General features: G+C 39.5%; 2 protein-coding genes across 2 annotated transcripts; both read left to right on the forward strand.

Annotated features, from left to right (window-relative positions):
• The first annotated feature begins 466 nt into the window (after positions 1 to 466).
• On the forward strand, positions 467 to 20843 carry LOC145495107 (uncharacterized). Its single transcript, XM_081474683.1, has 16 exons — positions 467 to 1608; positions 4639 to 4740; positions 5007 to 5144; positions 5401 to 5496; positions 9110 to 9253; positions 9542 to 9637; positions 10060 to 10158; positions 10716 to 10771; positions 11463 to 11561; positions 12333 to 12390; positions 13918 to 13984; positions 16634 to 16773; positions 17415 to 17468; positions 17946 to 17995; positions 18247 to 18390; positions 18660 to 20843. Exons 1-16 carry the CDS (start codon positions 1507 to 1509, stop codon positions 18799 to 18801), a joined length of 1587 nt encoding a protein of 528 aa, XP_081330809.1. The 5' UTR covers positions 467 to 1506; the 3' UTR covers positions 18802 to 20843.
• Positions 20844 to 21385: 542 nt separating this feature from the next.
• On the forward strand, positions 21386 to 25290 carry LOC145495140 (uncharacterized). The gene is made up of 3 exons (XM_081474724.1): positions 21386 to 21755; positions 23080 to 23180; positions 23742 to 25290. The coding sequence occupies exons 2-3, from the start codon at positions 23090 to 23092 to the stop codon at positions 24074 to 24076; spliced, it is 426 nt and encodes a 141-aa protein (XP_081330850.1). The 5' UTR covers positions 21386 to 21755; positions 23080 to 23089; the 3' UTR covers positions 24077 to 25290.
• Positions 25291 to 25644: the final 354 nt, after the last annotated feature.

Genomic DNA, 25644 nt, shown 5'->3' on the forward strand with positions numbered 1-25644 from the left:
TAAAACGTCTCATTTCGAGACATTTTTTCCCTCCCTCTTAGCTTGCGTTCCTTTTGAGTTATTAGGATCAGTGATCCAAGATCAGTCAGATCATGGTGCATCAAAGGAACTGATGAATCCACTTTGGCCATGGATTCATGAGTTCCTTTGATGTACCATGATCGGAGTAAGCCCACCCATAACCACATCTTATGAAGTTGTATAAGGCAGGGCTTATCAGAAGTTTCCAGTATAAGATGAAAGTAGTGAGCAAATAAAGCTGGAGCCTGACTGGCCCATCAGGCCAGCTAGGGCTGATGGGCCGGTTTCCGTAGCATGAAACGACTAGGAGTATCTCTACTCTCCCTGGATGGGTTGCATTGCTTCGTTCGCACTCGAGAGAAGAACTGAATTTGTAATCTTAAAGGTACTTCTGTTCCTACGTGACATCTCGAACTTAATGGACTTATTTGCTGAAGCCACTGAGCGATCAATTGACAGCAAAGCCGTTACCTGAATTTAGGGTGACTTGATGGAATGTTTGACCATTTCCGCTTGCCTTTGGGTCAAGTCACCTGCACGCAGCTGCACGTCTTTTTTTTTTATCAAACTTTATCATTATTATCCATCAAATGATTTGGTTCGCGCGCAGTTGGTCTAAACGCGTTATTCGACTGAATTTGCCCCAAGACTGAATGTGCCCCTATGCCCCAGTTAAAACTGGGGAATATCCGAATGTTGTTATATGGCTAGCTCCGTGAGCGGGCAAGATGAGTCAAATCCTGCGCTGTGATTGGCTACCCGAGCGGGTAAGATGGAGCTATCTTGCCGCTCGGGACTATCCCGCTCGGGACTACCTGCCGTGTCCCGCAAGAAAAATTTCGCCGAAAGCCGTATAATAAATCCTTTATTGACCAAGCTTGTTCGGTCAAGATGGCTGGATATTGGTCTCGTTCTTTTTTTGCGAGTTTATGGACCGAGACGGAGTCGAGGTCCATAAACACGCAAAAAAAGAACTTGGCCAATATCCAGCTATCTTGACCGAACAAGCTTGGTCAATAACCATACATATTACCGCACATGTTGCGAAAAATATTTGAAGAATAATAATGAAAATGATAGCCTCCATCTGGCGCGAAAACATGCTCGGATATTTCTCCTTGGACACTAATTATGTGTTCCTCAAAGCTCATATGAATGTCTGAGGAGAGATAATGTCCGCGGACAATGGAAAACTATTACTCGGCTGTCCCGTCTCTCCCGTCCCGTCCCGCCCGTCCTCAGAACTCATTCGTCCTGCCTCAGGCAGGCCTGGTCCCAAGGTCGCCTTCCCCAGTCTTTCGCAGAACGCGGAAAACAACGCTGAGCGACATGTAATGTATACATGTAAAGATTAAAGTAGTCGTAAGTTCGTCATACGACTAAAGACTCAAATTTCTAGGTACGTTTACTCGACCTCGGTGTTAAACTTTGGAAACTACTACGTCATGTCTGGGACAAATTCCATTAATTAACAGCGTTGTCAACATGAGCTTCTTTGTTGTGAAAATGAGCGATGGAAGTTCGAGCAATTGCCCAAGCAACTGCAACGGCCATGGACTGTGCGTTGGTGGTTCTTGTGTTTGCGAGGTACAAAACCTTTTCGTTAGTGTTTTGCCTCTTAGTGTATGATAATGATATATTTAAGAATGCTGACTGAGTAGTTTTGTTGAAAAGATACTGTTTATGGGGGTTAACTTGGGAGATGTCGTTCATTCTCTCTTGAAAGTTGCTGTCGTCGTTAATGGCCGTTCAGTCGAACGGTAATCAGTACAATGTCTAGACATGGCTGCAATTAACCATGGTACACGCCATAGCGTGTACTATTGAGTTATAGATGCACGCGGGAGGTTGCTAAGCATGAAAGAAGCGTAAGAGTCGCACGAGGCGATAGCCGAGTGCGACTCTAGCTTCTTGAGTCCTTAGCAAACCTCCCAAGTTCATCCATAACTCAATAGTGCACGCTATGGCGTTTACCATTTGTTTTACAACATAACATTGAGACATTGGAACAACAGAAGTCCTTTTATTGAGCTACATCACAAAAAAAATGTTTGTGTAGTCTTACATGACAAGAGAAAACAAGCGCGCAAATAATTCATTCATGACAACCGACTGCACACCAGTAACTTGATAAAGTTTCATCTTCACACAACTGTGAAGACAGTTTCGCATTTATGGGAGAAGGATGTCAGCCATTACTTTGGAAACAATGTCTGTCAAAAGATTTGCTTTGTAAACATTAGCACACACGTCAGCAGCGTACACCCATGGGCAAATAGTAGACGCTAAATTAACCAATCAGAGTGCGCGCTTTGCTTTAGTTATGTTATAATTGCTAATGAATACTGTACGTAAATTTTAACCTTTGATAATTGAAAAGGTCTTTGCTCACAACATAATTAGACTGCTCGGTAATTCTGTAGCAAAGCAGTAGGTTATAAAATTGAGTCACCACGTGTAAGCAAATTTTCATTTGAAAATTAAGTTAAGCTTGATGAGCGTACAGTGCCCAGAGTAAGTTGCTTTCAATTATTAACATTTGATACCCACAGTTCCCATGAGTCCAGGTCAGGGATAGAGCATCTGGAATAGTAACCAGAAGGTCTTGGGTTCAACTCCTAGCTGTAGAACTCAGATTTCTTTTTCCCAGTATGCCTGTGTCCCTGACAGAAAAACCATCATTTCATATACTTAATTTCCAGGCTAAAAATCCACCATCTCAATTATTTTCAATGTTCTTAAATTTAACAGTGGGTTTAACTTGGAAAACAGATATGCTTTGGAGCTTATTTAGGAAATAAACATGTACATGCACAGGCTATTGCAAAATCAGGTTTGGGATTTTGCCTAGACACATAATTAGCCTGCTGGCATAAAATAAACAAGGTGGGAAAGAGGGGAGTCATGTTTGCAGGCTCAGCCGGCAGCCCTCTGGGGCAAAATGTGTTGTTTCAAATCTTATAAATATATCAATTTATTCAGTTAGCCACTATTGTTTTAAACGGATGTTATACCCCCAACTAAGAGGCAGTTTTCTACTGGGTGAGAACATATATGTGGTGTGCCTCAAACCTGTATAATTCCCTTCATGGAGAACAGAATTAACTACCTCCCTTGGGCAGCAACAGCTTGAACCTTGGACAAATTCACGCTGTCAGCCTTGAGAGGGTATCAAATGACACCAGCAAATGACGAGCCATTTTGGGTTATGTATGAAAACAATGTATTTATTTGTTGTTTTGCAATATGCAATGCAATGAATTGAATTTCAACTCAAACAAGGATACGAAAATTGCAAATTTGAATTAAGCTTTGTGGTGAACAATAAGATGTAACACAGGGCTCAAAAAAGGTGCCGTCCGGTTGTCCGAGACAAGAAGGTTTTCCTGCTGGGCAAGTAGCTTTTCATCCTCACTTGCCTGCTGTGCAAGGGATCAGGCAAGCTGTCTGCCAACTAAATCTTTAAAAGAACAAACTAAGACTTTCCCAGGTCAAGCAAAATTCGAGAGCTACTTGTCCCAAGGGCAAGCTAGAATTCAAGTTTTTTTCAAGCCCTGTAAAAGTGTCCTCATTTACAGAGAGTAACAAAATACTTTATGATTGTTCAAACAGGAAAGAGTAAGTTTTGTTTCCCCTAAACCTCCAATGCACATTCAGTTTTCAACATTGAGGATCCCAGGGAATTGTGGAGTTGTGACCTTGGCTTTGATTAAAATTAATATATGTACCCTATACATAATAGCTAAACATTATAGCTGTTGTGAATCTGTATATGAATGCAAACTTTTGCCATGGAAGAACTACTCCTGGCATTCATACTTTTTATTGGAGATGGGGTCACATTAAGGGTATATTTTGGGATTAACAATACAAGATACTGTATATTACGGTGACAGGGCTTGAAATTAACTTTTTTATTAGGGGCCAACTGGCGACTAATCCAAAATTGTGGTCACTAGATCGCCACTTTTGATTACCATTATTTTTTTACAGGTTATTTTCTTCCTTCAGTGTTTTCCTGATGTACACAATCTTCTTCATAATTCTAAGTTTACCAACACAGAAGCTTATTGGAAAGTAAAATTTTAAAGGAAGAACACAAAAACAACATTGCAAAATGATTATATTTTAGTGAAAGCAGCTGTAGTCGAGTTATCTGTGTTTTCTCTTCTTCCTTATTTAGTTTCTCATGTATACAATTTTTGACGCCAAGCCAAGGCACTCATGCAGTTGACGGACATATTGGAATTAAGCCCCCGTGTATACTCTGCTTTATTATTGGTATAAGTTGTACCAGGTTCCATACACACATAGTTTAGTGCGCCAGCGGTACCTCTTAATAAAGAAGCCCAGTCTGCAATTTAAGAATGGCATAAATGTACTTAAGCTACATGTATGTTTCAGCAAAGTGCAGAAATTTTTGTCTGAAATTTATCAGAAATGAAACAAAACGTGTCCGAAAATTAAACATCCAAAATAAAACATCCAAGAGTGTTATGTCCAAAATTCATTACATCACTTGCAAATAATTATTGTTTGCAAGTGTTAATAAAGTTACTTAGGGAGTTAAGTTGACATTTTACATTTTCCTCAATTTGTTTTCTTTCTTCACTGTAGGTCAAGTACAGTGGTGGAGCTTGTAGTGACACAAATATAGGATATTTTATTGGTTTTGGTACAGTTTTCTTCTTTGTTTGTGCTGTATCTGCAGCTCAGCTGGTACGTTATATATTTAAACTCTCAGTATGCCCTGGTGCAACTTTTGTTGAGTAGTGGCCAAAAGCTGATTTGATTTGTATTTTGTAGGGTAGTAATACCACATGCTTATTTTTAACTTTATACAATGTGATTCATGAAATACCTCTTTTTGTGTGTCATGCTAAATATGAAATTGAGAAAGTTTTACAGTTTTAATTTTTTTTCATTTGAGATATCAGTACTTGAAATGAGGGTTCACTTGTAACTTTTTTTTCCATTTGTTGCAGGTTCTTTGTGTTCGATCAGAGTTTAAGCAGTTGAAGAGACCAAGCCTGTCCAAAGCCTGCCGGCTAACAGTACAAAAGACACTTTACCTTTGTATGATTATAGCATGTGGCTCAAGAGGCACTTATTACTCAATCCAGGTGAAGCATAATTTATTTTTTTAAAATTTTATTTATTTCATCACTTCCACACACAACTAGAAGTCCCCCCCTCCTCCCCCCCCCCCCACCCTGTGCACACTAGCACCAAGTGCAGGTGTGTGAGGAAAAAGACCTTTTCCGCTTAACTCTAACCTTAGCCAGCCAAAAACAACACTTCAAGCAAAACTAATAGCACCAAATCTGATAATGTACATTCATAAATAATATGTTTGCTGAAAAAGAATTTTTTTTCCAGAGGTATCTTCCTGCCAGCTTGAGAATGAATTTGTTCAACGCGTATTATCCAGTTATTATTTCTGGTTTCTCAATAATCATATGTTTCTGGGCTGAGGTAAGTGATATTCCGATAGCACAAGTCCCAGCAATGGTAGCCTGATTCTCAGACAGTCCTGGTTGCTAGCGGCTACGTATTCTTTAGGGAGAGAGAGTGGGTGGCCATGAGCGACCTGGACTGTCTGAAAATCAGGCCAGTCCCAGCCAACGTGGTGATAGAGGCACAAATAAAAGTTAAATTTTGTTTTTTGGGTGGAAAATGAATGTCAGTTCTCAGGCCTTTTTTGTATTGGCAAAAGGCTTAACCCCGAGGGTTCTCATTTTATTTAAACAAATGTTAGTGTAAGTTATTTTTGTTAAATTTTACAGTTCACATACAGTGGAACCTCGCCTTACTACCACCATGTTAATATGACGACCTAGTTATTACAGCCACTTTATTCTGGCCCAGAAAAAGCTCAGTCAGTTGTTTTCTTATTTAAAGAACCCCTTTAATTAATACGACCACCCCATTAATGCGACCAATTTTTCATAGCCTGAAGGTGGTCATATTAACGGGCTTCCACTGTATTAATTTATTTTATTATATGGCTTTGGCTTGTGGCCAATATAACGCGCGCTCTGATTGGCTAAAAGCGAGATCTGAGGAGTCATTATGCAGCCGTAATGCCCACGGGCCGATTATGGATTATGCAAATTAGGAAGAGCCCGGCTCGGAAAATTCAAGCGCATTGAAACGATGAAAGCCGATTAAAAACAGTAAGAGAAGTAAATTTAATTCCGAGTAGCTAAAAGTTTAGGGATTTTTCCTTAATAAAATTTATATAGAAGTCGTTTTTGACTTACCGGTAACCTTGGCGAGGACCGGTGAAAAGCAATCAAAGTTTGCCGAGTGTGGAGTAAAGCTAAAATCGCTAAGTGTAAAACACCATTGGCAGATGTGTCTCGTATCCTGAGCAGAAAACCACAAAGAAACTTATAAGTTATCATCTTAGTCACAATAATTACCGAAATATTGAACTCCCTTTCAGTTCTCATCAAATAGATTCCCTCGCTTCAACACAAGCAAGTGAAAATCAGCTTCCAGGATCATCAGATGTAAACAATCGGGCGGTTTCTGTTGGTAGGAGTGTTTCTGATAACTGCAGGAAGTTTTAGACGCTCACAAGGCTTGAAAAGTTCATTCATAAGTCCCAGAATGAAGAAGGCCAAGATATGTTGTCGAAAATGAATGCAAAGATCGAGTTATTCTGAGCAGTGCATTCTGAAACATTAGTATTTTCTTTCACCGAAAGACCGTTGGTTTGGACCAGTTTGAAGCACTTTCTGTCTTTTCTATATGTGTTGACGTTTCGCCACAAAAGTTGGAAAATCTCCCTCATCAAGTTGTGGCTCCACAATACTAAAATACCTTTTTGAGGGCCTGTGACAATCATTTTCGCCGTAAAGAATTACAGTAGTGAAGTTCGCTGACTGTGTAGTTTTGCCCTGGGTTTGAGATGATGAATGAATCGGTAAATGCGCACATCGCCGGATGTAAATTGACGACTTCCGCTTGAATAATTTTTTTTTTCTTCAATTCGTGAGCCATATAATAAACAACTTAATAACCTCGACCGTTCGGTCGTTATGGGAAAATCTCAAACCTCGGCCTACTGTATTGACCGAGCGTCAGCGAGGTCAATACGGCAAGACCTCAGTTTGAGATTTTCCCATAATGACCTCACTCTCGGTTATTAAGTAGTTATTAATTAACCATGTATATAACTAACAAGTAAACTTCCAGCTTGAACTTTTTGGGTTTCCATAATTTTGGAGACTTTGGACTCTTTCAGGTCTGGTTTTAACTTGAAAGGATTGTTTTTGGGCGTAACAAATGTCTTATTTTCACCTCCCTGGGAGAAAATGCGTGTACAGTCATGTACATTGTAACTTAAGGGCCCATAAACCGATCTTTTCGAGCCATTGCTAAGGAAAATTTATTCTCGTATAACCTCATCAGGTTTAGTTAGTTCAGAGTTATTTCATGTGTTTTAACTTTTTCATGATTAGTAACACTAGTGATGATGTCATCAGGCCACGCCCATGGTCATGTGACTAATACTGAAAAAACGCAAAGGCTCCCAGGCAAATTACTTTATTGGGATTTTTTTCATTGATTTAATATTTTAATTTAAATCCTCATTACGCTATGTATAGATTTTGTTTCATTTCTAAAAGGTCAGATTTTGAGAGAATTTCAAAATATTAAAATATTCGTAATTTTATGAAAAAAGCATGATTTTGCAATAGGAATGCATAGCTATCTTTTCAATGTTGGCTTTGATTGAAATCTGCCGAAAAAGGCTGGATTTAATAAAAAAAAAACGTGTTTCCTTTAGCATTTTCTTATTTTGTCTCTGCTTGTACTTTTTTTACTTTGCATTTTGTGAAACAAAAAGAAAAACATCTAAAATGTAAGTGAATTTGGAAGTTATTGAATTGTTTTTATTTTCCACACTCAGGCTGACTAAGTAACTGGAAGTGAAATTTCACCTCCTTAGCAACGCACGTGAGTGCATGCATAAATCGGTTAATGGGCCCTTAATAATATTAATTACAAGTGAGGAGTTCTTCCTGCCATGTTCTGTTGGATCAATGCCACCTTAAATTTTCACTGATTCTATTACATTTGATCACATAGAAAATTTGTTTGGGAAAAATTTGTCAAAAATGGTGTAGTTATCTTATGGTGGCTCATACATTGTGTTGATCACATAATTCATGCGGGCTGTATGGATTAAATTAGGGATTAGGGATTAGGATTACCAGTGAACAGTCAACAACTATGATTCTAGCGTATGAGATGCGTGTAATCAACATATGACAAAACATGAGAATTTAAACAGAACACAAAATTGACAAACAAATACCATAAATCCTCGAATCAGCACCCTCTTCGAATAAGCACCCCTGCTATCGGCTAAGATTTAAACTAAGCACCCCCCTCCCCCAAGTAATGAGACAGCAAAGGATGTATAGTTTTTGTTGTGTAGTATTAGATTTGTATATTGTTTCAGTTTGTGACCACGTGAATTTCTAATGGTGTCGCGAATTAAACTTTAGGATCAGCTTTTTATGTCGATAAACAGCTTATGTTGTGGTTTACGTGCAGATTGATGTATTAAAAACATGACCATTTCAAGGTCACGATTTGGGAAAAATTGAATAAGCGCTCCCCACCCCCTCCCCTTGCGATTAAGCATCCCCCTCGAATAAGTGCCCTCGTCTTCTCCTAAATTTGAAATAAGCGCCCCGGGTGCTAATTCGAGGATTTACAGTATAGTAATCCCAAACCTAGGAGTCACATTTCTATGAGTCCTAGCTTCATTTTGCCATGTAATAAAACATTTTATGAACTTAGCTGAGAACTTTGGTATGTATGGGGAATCTTGACCTTGGCCGGGTGTAGTCAGACCTCACTGCATTCAGTTTGTACTCACAACCTCGGTCAAGATTCTCCCAGACAGACCTCATGCCTCGTGGTTAATAAGAGTGCCTTATAATTATTATTCCCAATGTGTTCAACTTTTGCATTTGCAGTAGTTGTTATTGTTGCAATATTATTGTTAGTTACAACTACACTACTGTATCTCTTGTTTTTTTAACTGATATAAATTGTCTATTTTCAGACATTTCATGTGGTTGGTCTAAAACTAGATAGGCCACGTTTCCTCAGCAAATCAACAATAGCTTTTATCCTGTTTAATGTCTTCATGTACATTGTCTTCTTGGTGCAATTTATAACAACGGAAGTAACGGATGAACATACAAAGGTTAGGAAAATGCATGTTATATTAGTTAACAGTGATTGTTTCATACTGTATTTTATGGTTAAAATGTTTTATTTTCCTCCTACATATTGATGGTTAAGAATAGCAATGCAGACAGTAGGTGTTCCAATCCAATTGCCCTACAGTATAGTAGTTAATACATGCAGTCATGTCCTCTTCAGTCTGCTGAAACCTTTACAGTTGCTGTATCGCATGCTAGGAGTAACTCATTGTGAGGAAAATTTTGCTGTTTTTAACATGCAGTGTAATATCCATTCTGTTCTCTTCAAGGTATACTTATCCAACATATTTACTGGCTTTTTTGTCATTCTCATGTTTTTGGTGCTCACTCTGTTTCTCATCTATGGAGTTGAGTTATTTTACAAGGTATGATTAGTCAAGTAATGTTATTGTTATTTTTTACCAGGGTAAATGCATTGTTCTCCCTTGATTTTGACAGAAACAATTATTGAGCAGGACAAGCTTACTGTTGTAGATAGTGAGTGAGTAGTGAGTGTTTGAAGTTGTTAGCAAAATAGCAGCCACTTTTTCACATTTTCGAAGTGTCTGTGAAGAGGAGCTAGATAATTTACTAGTTAAGTCTTGAATGACTAACCAGTAGATTTAAGCTAAAACAATTAGATTATTTGCTCTTGATTTCTGTGTGGTAGAAATCAAGAGTGAATAATCTAATATTGTTAAGTACAAAAATGGAAAATGTTTTGTACTGTAGTCTAAGGCCTATTTACATAAAAGCCATTATGGACTATAAATTATGGAGGTTGTGAAAGTGTGATTATCGATTCCAGGTCCGTGGTGCATTTATCACAACAAGAGAGTCTTCAAATGTCGATGCCACACAGGCTGCCATGTCGAGAGTTGGACTGGTCTCACAAGCATCACTTCAGGTAATTTATGGTCGGCACAAAATGCAGACTGCAGACAACTGGGTACAAAATGCAGGCTGCAGACTGGGTACAAAATGCAGACTGCAGACTGCTGACATTGTGGGTACAAAATGCAGACTAAGAATAAAGACTGTTTTTCGTCAAATACATGATAGCATGTCATTTTATAACTTATCAAGTGTCATGCAATCACTTTTTTGCGGTCATCTTCGAAGAAAACTTGTATTATTGAAGTTTATCATTGGCCCGTTTCTTCATATAAAATCTTCATATATAAGCTATCTTTGCACTTAAGGTTATGTTTAATACATGTACTTGTACATGTTTTATGCCAATGATGCATCTTTTCTTGACGAAGCTTGTTTGGTCAAGATAGATGGATATTGGCGTTGTTCTTCACTTGTTGATTTAATGCATGACCTAGACTGGACCTCCGCCTATGGAAACGAACTCAGCAAATACCTAGCCATCTTGATCTTGTGCTTGGCCCCTGTACATGTATCTAGTGTTTGAGCATTGTAATCATGTTATCACTTTGACTGTGTTATTGCCTACAGCTTCTCACTTCTCTTTTTCTCCTTGGTGATATCATGGGTGAAAAATGGAAAGACAAGTAAGTTTTATTATATTGTATTATATTATGATTTCATTTTTCTGTCATGTTACAAAAAGAGCTCAGTACTCCCCCACACCATGGAACTTGTGGTGGTTCCCCTGAATAGGACACTCCAGTTCAGTCCATTTCAGGTAACCACGTAAACTTTTATTGCCCTAATAATTAGTAATACTGTAGATCTATTAATACCTTTATTTAAACAGGATTTCTTACTCATTGTAAACAACGTATAGCATCAGTAGGAGTCCTAACAATTAAATAAAGAAATATTTATTTAATAATAATGATGATAATGATAATAATAATAATAATAATAATAATAATAATAATAATAATAATAATAAAAATATAAGAGAGAAGTTAAAGACAATGCTAACTCTTCATATTAGTGCTAAAACAATTACACTAACCTAATGGATGGAAGGAAGCACTGTGTCAAAAATAAGGTGTCTCTCCTAATGGCAAAGCACAGTGAGTGTTGTTTGCTTCAGGATAAGGTTCTGTATGGTTCAAAATTATGTTGCCTTACCTTGTCAAGTCATGCTGTTGATTAAACAGTGTGTGTTCACAATTTGATTGGTTGTAAGTTTTGCCATTGGCCTAGGGTTACACCTCAAGTTGCTTGATGCACTCACTAACCATTAGATCACTTCATATCACAGCTTATTATTTTGAATTTTTTGTATAGATTGCCCATAGAGGGGAGGAATGTGTTAGACATTGTGTTCAGATTGTTTGAATTGGGTGTGGCTCTATGGTTTTCTTGCTGTCTCTGGAATTGGAAGAGGTGGGTGTACAAATATACTGTAATGTTCAACAACCTCCAGTCAAACCAGAATGAAAATTGTTTTAGACCAGGCTGCTCTGCTGTTCAGAAGAAGCTCAGGGCAAGTTGTTGAATGATGTCAATGGTAATAGTATAGGTGGGTGTTGTGGATGAAAAATGATTGTTTCAGTTTTGGAACAATGTTGCCAATTCTGAGAGAAAAGTACTTTCAATTGTTTAATACCTTTCAGATCAATAATAAAGGGTACAATCTGTGTTGGGCCAAGTGGTCCATAATACCAGAGCTTATTTTGGTTTTGGTAGCATTCACCAAAGAAACTTGGAGTATTCCTACTCCCCTCTTAATGGGATGCTAGCCCATCACAGGGTCACACTCTAGTATTTTAAAATTCACTTGTACCTATTTATACACCTGTGGGGAGAGAGCTACTGTGGGAGGAAGAATACCTCAAACCTAGACCATGCGTTCTGATGTCCAGCAGGGTGATTATTAGGCTGCTGCATCTCCCAAAGAGATAATGTACACTTGAAATTCTCTCTTCTTTAATGTACAACGAAAATGGTTATTTTTTGTTCGTTTTAGTAAAGAGATCCTGCATTCCCAGAATTTATGGAGGGTTGGTGAAAGGAGTGGGGGGGGGGGGGGGGGGTTCAATCAAAATACCTTCTGTGGGAAGTGTATGGAGATTTCCTGGAACAACACATTCTGAAATATGGATTTATCATATTGAAGATCATAATTTATAACAACTTTTAATTTCTGCTTTTCAGTCCAAGTCAGTTGTGGATTTTGAACCCTAAGCGACTCCTAGTACATGAGACAATAGAGGTACTATGTTCTATGTTTTTTACAACCAGTTTGCTCAATAAAAATTCTCCTTACTGGCAAACCTCCATAGGTTCAGGAGAACATGTTGAAGACTAATTTTCGTTTTAAGAAATAGAAACATTTAATTGATTTGATCGAGTTATAGAAACACAGGAGGAAGTTTGGGAGATTGAGAAATGCTGTGGGAACACAGCCACAGGCGAGTGTTTCCACAGGTTTTTGAGTTCTCCCAAGCTTTCATGAGTGTTTCTTGTATTCGGTAGATTCAAGAAGAAAATATTTTCCTTTCCTTTTACAAGACACTGTGCAAAACAAGAAGGGAAAGTCAGTTGTGTAGTTCAATGTTCAGTGTTTCTCGTTAGTATGCACTTTTTACAAGATGTTTTCTAATTAGTTTTGACCACAATTCCATTATATTGTTTTATGCTCTCAATTATAGTTCTAGAGAGATTCTCCTTCCCTTCAGCTTATCTTTATGTTTGACACAGATCTAAAGTTACTTACTTTACATTTTAACTAGGGTATCTAAAAGATAGTAATGCTGCGGCACATTCTGTTGATAGTGACATATTTAACGCCGTGATTCATTTACCTGCGCGTTCCAAGACTTACATTAACTGTTATTTCTCAAAGTAGTCTCAAATCGTGGTGTCACTTATCTGTCGTTGTATGCATCAACTTCATGCATGATGACGCATCGATGGCGAGGTGTGACAAAGGATCGAGACAAAAAAGCACATTGTGATCTGAAGTATGTTTGGACATAAAACGATACACATCAGCCTCTCCTTTACCAGATCGCGAAAATCGAAAGATGTGGAAATTGTAAGAGCAGAAATCTAACTTATAAATTCTGTACTGGCACGCATTCAATATCTCTAGAACTCGACAGAAGAACACACAGACCGTGTCGAGAACGTGTCCACCGCGATGTGTGAAAATGCTCAAGCTTTAGCTTAAATTCATGTTTCGATGAACAGGAATAGATTGCAGCATTTATGAAATCAGCGTGTTCCACGGTTTTCGTTTGTTTTAATTATTCTACAGGCTTTAGTAACGACGATTTCTCTTCATTTAAGAATTCGGCGAAGGAGGCGAGACTGCTAAGAAATGACATACTAAGATTAAGATGTCACAATTAATCGTCCAGATTTACAAACTTTCACATACTGCATAGCAAGAGTTGTGAAAGTCAAGCACGATCTCCTTCACATCGCTTTACAGGTAAATCAGAGCAAACTTTCTCAGTGGAATCCATGCGAAAAAGGACGACGGCTCGACGAGCATGACATCCTCGTGTTGTTCGTGGCGCAATGCACTCCAGTAAAAGTGGCGCAGTGCAGTCTGGTTAACTGCAATGCATTCTGGTAAAAAGTGATGAATTCGAGAATTCGTACCCCCTTCTATATATTCTTCTTAAATCCTGATTATGTTGCTGCTCGCTCGCTACGCTCGCTCCGCAGCAAAAATCCTTAACTTTGTATCCTACAGTGAAAGTAGTCCCAATAAATATTGTTTTTCTTTCAGGAAACGACGCATTTAGTGGGAGGCAGTCATCGATATAATTGCTATGATGCTATTGAAACGATTGGAGGTGAGAAGTACCATTAACTGGTAGCATTGTTTTCCCATTGTCAACAACAGAATACAACTATGTAGACCAGTTCTTATACAGAAGTACAGTAGTAGTGTCGAGTTGTAAGGGGGGTGGGGTACATGTATATGTAAATGAACGCAGCATGTTGTTCACTTGTCGTTGTTGTATTTGTTGGTAGTGTACTGTAAGTCGTGTAGGTATTGTAATTTAAATAGTGTACATAATTAGAGCCATATAGTATAAGTAGAGTACAGTGTTGTAAGTAGTCTAAGGAGCGTACTGTTCGTAATTGTATTGTAAGTATTGTTTCCCTTGTATTGAAAAAAAAACTCTGTGTACGTGTTGAGGTATTTCGCAAACACTCGTACAGCAGACAGGCTTCAACATTGCAGCTGCACTGGCCATCTTGTAGGTCTCAAAAGAATTGCTAACTGGTGACATTCGTTTTATTTCTCTTCCGGTTTGTTATATAAAAAAAATGACGTGTGTGTGCAGACAGTGTTTACAAACTATTATTTACAGTGTGGTTTTAGTGTATTTCATTCACTGCATACAGAGCGATCAAGAGTGTGATTCTCTTTAAATATAAATAATTAAACTAATGTTAGAATGACTATTAGCCAAATAGTGTTCAACTTCTGTCCTCACCCCACAGTTCTCATCCACTACAGTGTATACTGACTGACTAAAAGATTGAACCTCATAGACGAGTGTAGGCAGACTTATTTGTTTAGTTACGTAATCACCGAGGTTGAGTTGAAATACGAAACGATAGGATTTCTTGCAAATAATTGCTGAGATCGTTAATTTATCTGAAATGTACGGCAGAAGTTGTAACTTTGAGGGACTTGACATGACTAGAACGCAAGTGAATCACGACAAAAATAGATCATCTGTTGCTATAAGTAAACGAGAAGAACTATCGCGCCAACACGTAATATAGTCGAAGCTTTTTTCCTTGTTTTCTATCCTCGGTGGTCGCCAAAAATAACTTTTCAACGCTTCTGTACACCGCGCTTTGGAGTTGTAAATGGCAAAGTTAAATGTACTCAGTAATTTCTTTACGCGAAGTGGCAATTTGCTGTATTTTAGAGTCTTTTCGGATGTGTAATGGCTGATTATCGTAACCCGGTCTTTCGTGTTATATTTACACTGACGTCACGAGATCACGCCGTGCCCAAAATAACTTCTTCGTAATGCATTATCGTTCGGCATTTTGAGCAACTTGTGCAGGGCTTCATACTCAATGCATGCTGATTGCCACCGTTAACTTCAGCTCGCGTTTTGTAAAGCACTTTTACAATGGAGCGGCAAAACTCCTTGAGGCTGTCTATTGATACGTTAGTCCCTCCTGTACCGTGCAGCAGGCATCGAGGATTTCTTGGTAAAGTCCTCTTTTCTCGGTTCTTTGTTTGTAGTTTAGCTAAATCTTCCAAACCTGCAGTTTCGTCTTCGACTGTTCTTCGTTGCAAATCAATAATTTTGCTTGCCTTTTACTTATAAGCATACTATTATTTATACCTTGTTAATTTTTCTGTGGGTAGATTTTTGTTCTCCGTGCTTTTTGTCTTTACACGAGCAACACAGAGCAGAGTCACGCTCGATGTTCACACTGTCTAGCCTGAATATTGTATTCACTACATCAATACAACTATCAGAATTGGTCTTTCAGAATATTCTCTACACGTTTGAACGGTGTTTTGCATGAAATGTAAATGGAAGTATCCAGATCTATATAATGTTGTTGTTGTGCGTAGGCGATCAGATTCAGGTGTATGTAGTCTCAAGATTGATCAGCGTGAAATTTACACGATTACAGTGTTATGAGAAATATATGGGGACCAGAATTTCCATGTTGATTTTGGGAATTGTGGCCTTTAAGTACCTAGTGCAAGTCACAGTCTATTAATTAGTGTCCTTTTTGAAAGCCGGCCAAGAACATTGTCTTAGCTTTAAAGGTGCAGCTAAGTAAGGCTTATTCTTTGCTGCTTCTTGTGTCTCCAATCCTCCTGAGCTGTGTTTTACTGGCGACAGCGGGTGTCAGTCGGAATGCGTGACTTGCTTTCCTCTTTTATTGTCTTAGTCGACTTTTCAGGGTTGATAACGTCTAATACACTATACAATCTCGCCTTACGTCATGAGATTACTATTCTGATAAGTTTCTGACACACAAATGGTGGATCTTTTCCAAGATTTATGCCACAAAAACGTGTCATATTTGTGTTGAAAAATCATTGTCAAACTTCGCAGGCACTTGCCATCACGGACATCATTACTGTTAGTGTCACTCGGAGCACAGTTAATAGAGGGGAATGGTTATGAAACTTGACAAAGTTCTTTGTTGTATGTTTTCGTTTTCTTGGCCTTGACCGTGCACAAAACACAATGGAACTAACAATAGAAATGTTTTGATCACGTAACTCATGCATAGGTCGTGCACGGTCGTGGACCTTCCAACATAAATCTTGGCATCTTTGCTTGCTCCTTTGATGTTTGCCGGACTTCATAACCATTCCCCTCTATCAACTATGCTCAGAGCACTTCCGGATCGTAACGTAACGCTCTTCTCCACTAATGAGGAGCAGTTTATCAAAATAACGGAAGTAAACTACAGTTTTATTAACGTATTCTTCATTTGATTGGCAGATTTAGACGCTTCTCGAAGTGAGTGCTGGGTTTGTTACGACAGCGAGCGTACAGATGCTGGTCCAATGATATTTCCCTGTCAATGTAAGGGAGATGTGGCCGCCGTACACCATGACTGTCTCAAGAGATGGCTCATTGAGGTACAGAAGCGCCGTGAACGTAAATTTCATGTCTGTTGTTGTTGAATACCGGGAAGATCAGTCCCTCTCTGTTTCTTGCGACAGCCGTTGAAAACGTAATATTTTAGCTGTCTTCACCGGCTGAAATTGACATTTGGTGGCCTCTTTGCTAACGTGGCCACGGTTAGGAACGGTTTTGTTTGTCTTGAATTCGACCGCCCTCAAGTCTGCAAATCAACCCTAACCTGGAGCTAGCAGTACCTCCCCTCCCCTTTTCCCCCTTTCCCCTCTCCCCCTCTCCCCCTCGTGCAAGGCCCCTAGCTGAGAATTTTTAGTGCGCACTTTTTACAATTTATTATTACTTGTAAAATAAATTATTCATCACACAAACGAGTTATATAGTGAAGAGTAAGGTGAACATACCAGGTACTCGTCATGTGAGAGTAGACTCCACTTGGCTCGAAATTGATCGCTTGCAAATAGCTAAAGCTTCGCGTATCAAAATAGTTTTCTTCATTATCGCTAAAAGGAAGGAATTGAAGAGGTTTTAGACTCAAAATTCTACTTGAAAACATATTTTCCTGTCCAGTCGTAATCAAGATGTGATAATTTAGGACGGGATTACTTTAATTTGATGCTTTTTGTTTCTTTTGGTTTTCCAGTCATCTGTGGATAGTGGAGAGGATAACCGTAAGTGCAAAGTTTGCGGAGAAGAGGTAGGCTTCAGTTTTTTCTATCTGTTAACCCTAGGCTACCAATTGCGAAATATTATTTTTCATTTATATTGATCGCTATGCATTTTGCTTAAAACTTGAACATCACCTCGGGAATCACTTTCCCACCACACGCTTTTTACACTTCCCGACCTGTGCTCGAAAAGTCAGATTGCAGTCGCAAATGGTAACATATACAGTATAATTACACGAGAAAATCCAGCGATCACCCACAAATAGATCTATGCACTTCACAGCATAATGTTACCAAATAGCAGCCAGCAACATTCGCCCTTTGTCATAGAGACATGTACGTACTCAATCCATCTATCAGTGATTGTCGTAGCTGTAAATATAATACCAGTATATTTTCGAGACTACACAAAATGCTTTCGGGACAATTGAAAAAATATATTGATGTAAAAATTTAACCCTGCTCTTGCCTATGTAAGTAACGTGATCTATTTGAATCTCTGACAGTACAAACTGGCAACGGGAAGGGCGTGGTTACCAAGTGGTCTGACTGTACGGTAAGATGTGACATTTTTCGTTGTTCAAGACCTGTATGACCGTCGTGATTTCGTGTAACTGATTTCTGCAAGTTGCTTTCAGCTACTATAACTAACCAATAACTCACTCACTTATCCCTATCGTCCTGGCTGGGACATAAGGCCATCATGACATTAGCTCTCTACTTCTCGGGTCCCCGGCGATCTTTTTAACCTCCGCTCAGACAAAGCCAAGTGCTTTGACCCTGCAATATTCGTGTTGTTGATTGTAGACATTGGGTTCAGACGACTGTAATCCTGTCCATGATGATTGGAGCGCCAATCGGTGTTTACATGGTTTGCTTATCTAGCATACCTCCTGCTTGTAAGATTCTGGTCATAGGACTTGCTGTTGTGCTGGAATACGTGTGTCTTAGGTGAGTGGGACCTCATAAGTTAACTGGTTAGTCATGAACAGAGCAGGTCAGTTGTTTGGTTGATACAGTCAGTCAGTCAGACAGTCAGTCAGTCAGTCAGTCAGTCAGACAGACAGACAGACAGACAGACAAACAGACAGAAAGTCTTCTGTCTGTCTGTCCGCCAGTGAGTTCTTTAGACCGTCAGGTCAGTCTTTCAGTCTGACTGTCACTCAGTCATTTTGGTTATTCGTTCATTGCTAAAGTCACTGACATTCTGTTCATTTCAGACTTCTTGGATTGAACATGCTACTCGTTTACCGCAGAGCACGTCTCGCCACGATGAGAATTATTGGTGTGCCTGTGACCTCTTCTCAACCTCTCGAGGAGAGCCATCTTGCGCCTGAAGCAGTCGATATCACTACAGCATAAGCTGTAGGGTGGTACTTCACAAATAATACTCTTTAGGGAGTTACTCTCCATGAGCACTACTGAGGCTTTCTGTAACATGTATGTGGAACATACACAGAGACAATTTCTTTTCATAGGTAATTTCTTTGCGGTTTGTTTTAAAGAGTTGGGGACTGATCGGTTATGATCTCGATGACATGGCTCGTTGTGCTCTGCACTTCCTCAAACTGGATCCAAATGTTAATTTTATGAGCTGATAGCGCGGAAACTAGAAGCTTTTCGTGGAAAACCTGTCAGACTGTACCAGTTTTTCATTTGATGATCTAGAGAATCCTTCTTCATGTTCGCTTGAGGAAACAAGTGTCCATTTTGGCAAATCTTCGTTAAAGCGCTCGTCAAGTGTCCGATTTGTGTTGTCCAATCAGAGAATAGCACGAACGCTCAAGTACCCCGACAGTTGTCACACCGTTATGGCGCAATCAGTTGCTTAGCAACTACTGGACGAAAACTGCTGGTTTAGTCCGGTCTTGGAGACCGGAATTCACCATCAACTCGTACTTGTTCCCCTTAGGGACTGTATTAAATTTAGCCTAAAGAAACTTGTCGCTTACGGCATAGTTAATAGTGGGAAATGGTTATGAAACCTGGCAAAGTTCTTTGTTGTATGTTTTTGTTCGTTATTTTAGGTTTTCTTCCTGCAGAAAACGTGGCAAAATACAAAAGGCGGGTATGTGGGTTCATACAACTAACCAATAGAAGCATTGCGATTATGCAGTCAGTGAACATGAAACAAAAGATGCGCAGGGTCAAGGACCTTCCAACTTGAATCTTAGCCTGTTTTTTTTACTTCTTTGATGTTTACCGGGCTTCTTTACCATTTCCCTCTATTAACTATGCCAGCGGCAACGTGCGAGGATTGTCCTGATATTGGTAAGGGAACTGAAACGTGGTTTCAAGGTAGCAAGGAAACATGTGGCTTAATACGTTGCAATATTTAAGAATATTGATTGTGATTGCCAAACGAAATTCAGTCTGTCGTTTCGGCAGACATAAATGTTTCAAGGCTAGTGGTCAACCACTTTTTGTGATTTCAAATTTGTTATTTAAGCGCGACCTCATCGCGAAGAAAAATGGATTTATTTAGTAGACATATGGGACAAGTCTTTAATTTGTGTCCAAAACATGTTCGAACCTGTTGCTAGCGAAGATTTTGCGCTCTTGGGTTCAGTTTTGTAGGAACAGGTGATAATGATGGATAGACGACATCAGTGACAACAATCCTGTTGATTTGTGTTGGTGTTCCAGTCATTACCATTGTTAAATCAAGCGCGCTTAATAGTGTACAGCTTGTAGTTGAAAACTGTAAGTAGGTTTAGTTAAATGTTTTAGCACGCGTCTCGTCACTATATATTTTTTTGGTCATTATTTGCGCATATCCCCGCGGAAATGGGAAAACCGATCTCTTTAAAGTGAGCTCTTGTGTATTTCCCTCCCCACCCCTGCACCTACAGTTCAGTTAAAACTCATATTTCCATTTGATTTATTCCTGTTGTTTGCTTTATGAGGTCGTTTGACCATGACCGTGGCTTGACTAAGCTGAGGGTGGATAACAGGCTTGTTTACTTTTATGCGCGTAAAATAAGTTATAACATCTTAGTAGCTGTGTTTTTTTTCCTAAGAATGGCGTCTGATATGGGAAAGATGATGATAAACTTAGTTGTTATAACAACTGGATATTGTTGGTTACATTCATTAAGTAAGCTCGAAGCAGGCGGGTTTTTTTTTTCATTTCCTATAGATTTTTTTTTTTAAGTAAAGCCAGTTATTCCAAATTATGGAGATAAATATGACTTAATTGTTAGAAACGTGCAGTTGTCATAAAATGAATTCCACGTTTCTATTTCAGTATTGCCATTTACCACGTTTGATTAGTAAGAATAATTTATTTGTAAAAGAAGAACTTAAAGGTTTGAAATCAGTAATTAAACTTCAAGTTTGCACTAGTTTGCACTAGTTGTCTCTATATTATGCTGAATTATCTCCATTTCTCCTCCCTCCCCCGTCCCTCTAAGGGTCTTTAGGGCCCTCAACTTCAGTGATGCTTCACTGAATTTTTAAACCCCCTTGCTTGGGGTCGAGTTGGGAGTGGTGGGGGGGGGGGGGGGATTTGTAAGCTGAAAAAAGGTTCTTTTCTAGACCCGGTTTAGGCACAATTGAGGTTAATAGGCTGATTTAGCAACAGGACGGGAACGTCAGATGACTGCAGGGCGCGCGGAATAACCTGGATTCTGTTCTAATTTGACCATATTTGGGTTTTTGTACTGCGCGCGCGGTCGTCAAGTGACGTTCCCGTTCTCTTGCTAAATCAGCCTAATGATAGGGGCATACGAACGCGAGATCCCGTTTCCATCCAGCAGAACCTGGCTTTGCCGAGAACCTTGATGACTCCTAAAAGTAATACCATTTGGCCACCAGGCATAGACAGGCCTTCAAGTTGCCTTTAAAACTGACCAAGTGTAATTGTTCCCGTTCATGACAAGCGCAGGATTTGCAAGCCGCTGATAAAACTGGTGTATTTTAAATAGTGGTGGTTAGTGTACAGACTAAGGGCGTGTAAACCTGAGCAGTGTTTCTCAAATTTCAAGTCCTATGATTCTTTTAACCGGTGAAACAGATTGGCATGCACAGTTCGTTGCGGATGAGAGGGTCAATTGGAAGCTATATTCAGCCCACCCTTCCGGATATATCTTTGTTAAACAAGAAAACTGTCAGAATTTCTAAGGGCAGGTCAAAGTTTATTCACGGCTCAGTAATGCGCTGTATTAACATTTTTGCAGTCATCAGAGCGTGGATTGCCGCCCGGCGGTCACAGTAGATGTTCCCAAGTTCTCAGAACAGAAAAACAACTGAGGACAACTGGTCGACTCTGGTCGATAAAAGCTGGGTTGACGGTGAATCTGCTTGGCTTAACAAAGGTAGGTAGCTAATAGGATGAAATCATTTAAAACAACTCGGTCAAAATCAGACATTGAGTCAAATATTCTGAATCGAGAGAGGCAAAGTAGAGTTTTGTTTGGATCTGTCGTCAACGACCACTTCAACAATTGGTAACTAAACGTCGAGAGATTTACCCTGTTGTCTTTTCAATGATGTTATTGGGATGAGTAGCCACCGACGGACAGAAACTTTCCTTACTGCCATTAAGAGACTTGAGACTTAATACATTTCCTGCTTGTTCGGTTATCCTGAACTTGAGTCACGATAGATTCATGAAAACGCTGCTCTCACGCTCGGGCACCGTTTATGCTCATTTCCTCTGGTACAAAACTTTAACAGCTTATCTCGGAGAATTTTTCATAATCCCTGGGCATTTTATGTAGGGGTGATATGTTGCGTAACATGTAAATACAACAGCAAGTTTAAATTGTTTAGTGGTAGTGCAGCCCGTTTCTATCAAGTGGCGCACAACACACGATGACATCGATGACATAACACTTTGTCGTGCGCTCTGTCGCGCGATTCAAGTTCGTAGAATTTCAAGTACCTAGAACGTCACCCGGAACGTCATCATTTTCGCTGTTCTTGGAACATAGAGACAAACCACAGTCTCAATTTTACGCGAGTAACATGTTATAGGCTTGGACGCTAAGATGCAACCCGATTTCCATGCCTTACCGGACTTGACAGTGAATATGGGTAGTATCTGTTTTCAATAGCCTCACTGACAATAATGTTTGGAGTGTTGCATACGATTGAGTGTTGACTCTGACTGTTAAGTGCTTTACCCGTAATCTCTGCCGGCTTGATAATTGTCACCCATGACGTATTTAAATACCGCTTTTGCCGTTTTCCATGGCTTCAGTTATTTCCCATTTTTTTTTTTTTTTTTTTTTTACAATCTCCACATTTTTCGAGTTGTTTCTTCCAGCAGATGTGCAGTGGGTCTCAGGGTACTGGGTTGTCTACTGCATGCAAAAACTCAGGTACCGCGGCCAACATGATTGCTTGACACCCGGACGGCGTGTATTGTACCGACTGTTGTATCACCCTGCGCAATTCTAGTTCAGCCAGCCAATCAAATCTCGCAAAAACGGATCTATTAGTTATAAATTAGTTTAGTTTTACTCCGGTGAAAAGGTGGTTAAGAGTTAGTAACTCTCATCGCAGTCTCTGCGCTTTTCATTCTCATCTTCTGATTTTCCATGTTGACATCACAACTGTCACCTCGCCTGTCGCAAGAAAAAAAAAGAAGGAATATTAACGCCGCGCTTATGTAGAACAATCTTTTATCCCTAACAGGAAATTGCTGATGAACTGTTCTCCGGAAATGAGACGAGTTTCAATACGATCATCCTTGCTTGTTGTGTTTCTTCTAACACATGTTTTACATCGTGCAACTGGTGAGTGATTGGTCCATGACTGAAACATCACTGTGTCTGTAGGCCTAATGTCATCACCATCACCATCACCATCACCATCACCATCACCATCACCATCACCATCACCATCACCATCACCATCACCATCACCATCATCGTCATTATCAACATCATCACCGTAGTCGTCGTCATTATCATCGTTACCGTCATAACAATCTTCGCCATTATCTTCATCGTCTATTCTCTAGAATCTTCTTTACGCACCATAATGCCTGTATAGTAAATGACTCTGTCAGGTCTATGCGCTGTTCATTTACCCCAAGTTTGTTAGTTTTGGATTGTGTCCGGGGCTCCTGGTTGTGTTTTCTAGGGACTGGGGGGAGACAAAAACCACTCAAAACTTCAGTATGACAACATACGCCGAAACGGCAATGTACCAATCAGACGACTCGAAGCAAACACAAACCCTGATAAGTCTCGATTAAGTCAAAAGTGGAATATATTATTGTATTTAACTTGTCTATCGATACAAAACTGTATACAAACTAACAAACAGAACGCGTTTTCTTTTTATTTTAAAAGCGAGGATTTGCTACCACTGTGACTCTCGTAACGAAGCTTGCCCAGAGGACTCCGTCAATGGCACAAGTAGCACAACCTGTTCAGAAGGAAATAACTTCTGTGTGGTTGTAAAGGATGGCAGGCACGAGGAGACAAGGTTCCATCGAGATTGCATTAACAAATGCGACAAGGAATTGGTAGACTGGAGTAAGGATGGCGAAGAATACTGCAAGATGTGCTGCGGCGAAGATTACTGTAACGTTGGTCGGTGTAGCTCCAGTGTGTTCACACCGTCACACGTATTCTTTGTTTTAAGTGCTATCGTTACCTTTAGAAAAATGATTGTATTAGCTTAACATCAACAGCGACAGCCGAATATGAGCCATGGATATGATAAAGAGAAGGCTATTCAGTTACTGGACAGTAGTGAGGTGTAGTAGTTTGTGATTCAGTAAGAAAACTAAATACTGTGAAGTTTACATGAAATAATTCATATTAGAACTGCGGTTGTAGATGAAAGTGCAGAATGATCATCGCAGTAAATTTTCCAATTTAAGCAATTGGAAAGAAGAAGCCTGAAAAAAAAAAAAAAAAAAAAAATTCAGGAAGCCCTGAAGCCCTGAATTTTTTCAGGCTTCTCTTTCCAATTGCTTAAATTGGAAAATTTACTGCGATGATCATTCTTCACTTTCAGAAATAAATACTGTTTGACCGTACTGCTGCCGCATTCTTCAAACAAAGTGCGACTGACCTTTTGGGTCTAATAACTTGTTATGTAGTACCTTGGTAGTTGTTGTCTGAATATCAAAATACAATACGGTCGCTAAGTACTTCATCTCTTGATATTAGAATATATAATCACATCTCTTCCACGAGTCGAAAGGCCGCCATCTTAAAACTATGTGCAACTTTTCGGGTCTAGTAACGTTTTATGTAATGATCTGTAGTGCCTCGGTACTTTTTGGCCGAATGTCACGATATACTACTGTCTCTAAGAACTTTACTTCTCGATATTGGAATCCCGTGTCTTTCATAGATCGAAGAGTGTATGATGTCAAACATCGGCCATGTTGACAAGTATGGTCGCCATTTTAAAACAAAGTGCAAATGTTCAGGTCTAATAACTTTTTATGTAGAACCCTGGTATTCTTTGGCTGAATATCAAGATAGGTTACTGTCGCTAAGAACCTTCTCTCTCAATATTAGAATCCCATCTCTTTCACGGATCGAAAGGAGCATGATGTCAAACATCGGCCATGTTAACTGGTCTTATATGGCCACCATCTTGAGACGAAGTATAACCTTTGGGCTCTAATAACATTTGGACCTTGGTGGTTTTTGTGTGAATCTCAAGATATAACTCTGTCACCTAAAACTTAGCCTCTCGCTATTAGAATCCCATCTCCTTCAGGCGGGGGCGGTTAGCTTACAACTATTAGCAATAAGAGGAGCTATATGAGAGTGAAATTTTGACCAGGTTAGCGTACTCAATTCAACACAATAAGACTATTAGATAACCTTTTGCTGCGGACGTCTTTCTTTGAAGTAGAAAAGGCCTTGAGACACGGGGGGGGGGGGGGAGGTACTACCATATATGGGCTATATAGGTATGTGCCGCTGTGAATTGGGTATGGTTTTCAAGCAGTTTACTCCAGGATAGAGTATATAAATCAGAGCGTTTGGGTCTAGAATAGGGTATCATTTTTTCACAAAACTGACTGGCTGATTGAAAATTTTATCTAGAGTAAGGAAACCAGGAATTGCCACCCAAAAATATAAAAAAATCAAATCGGCAAGTTTAAACTTACGCAAATCAGCCTCAACAGTGTGGATAGATGGGGGATTTGGGGAGTTTACTCTAGTATAGGTCAGCAAAATTCAGCTGAACTAGCTCTGGTATAGGCTAAGGGTTCCAGGGTCCCAG

Source organism: Orbicella franksi, chromosome 1, assembly GCF_964199315.1.
Source record: "Orbicella franksi chromosome 1, jaOrbFran1.1, whole genome shotgun sequence".
Taxonomy (NCBI): Eukaryota; Metazoa; Cnidaria; class Anthozoa; order Scleractinia; family Merulinidae; genus Orbicella; species Orbicella franksi.

What these genes read in the sequence shown, in the direction of transcription:
- LOC145495107 (XM_081474683.1), top strand. Translation starts at nt 1,507, where the DNA reads ATGAGCTTCTTTGTTGTGAAAATGAGCGATGGAAGTTCGAGCAATTGC. An exon ending in GCAAAGTTTGCGGAGAAGAG is followed by an intron (nt 17,469 to 17,945) that starts GTAGGCTTCAGT and finishes AATCTCTGACAG; the next exon opens with TACAAACTGGCAACGGGAAG. An exon ending in CTGGAATACGTGTGTCTTAG is followed by an intron (nt 18,391 to 18,659) that starts GTGAGTGGGACC and finishes TGTTCATTTCAG; the next exon opens with ACTTCTTGGATTGAACATGC.
- LOC145495140 (XM_081474724.1), top strand. Translation starts at nt 23,090, where the DNA reads ATGAACTGTTCTCCGGAAATGAGACGAGTTTCAATACGATCATCCTTG. An exon ending in TGTTTTACATCGTGCAACTG is followed by an intron (nt 23,181 to 23,741) that starts GTGAGTGATTGG and finishes TTATTTTAAAAG; the next exon opens with CGAGGATTTGCTACCACTGT.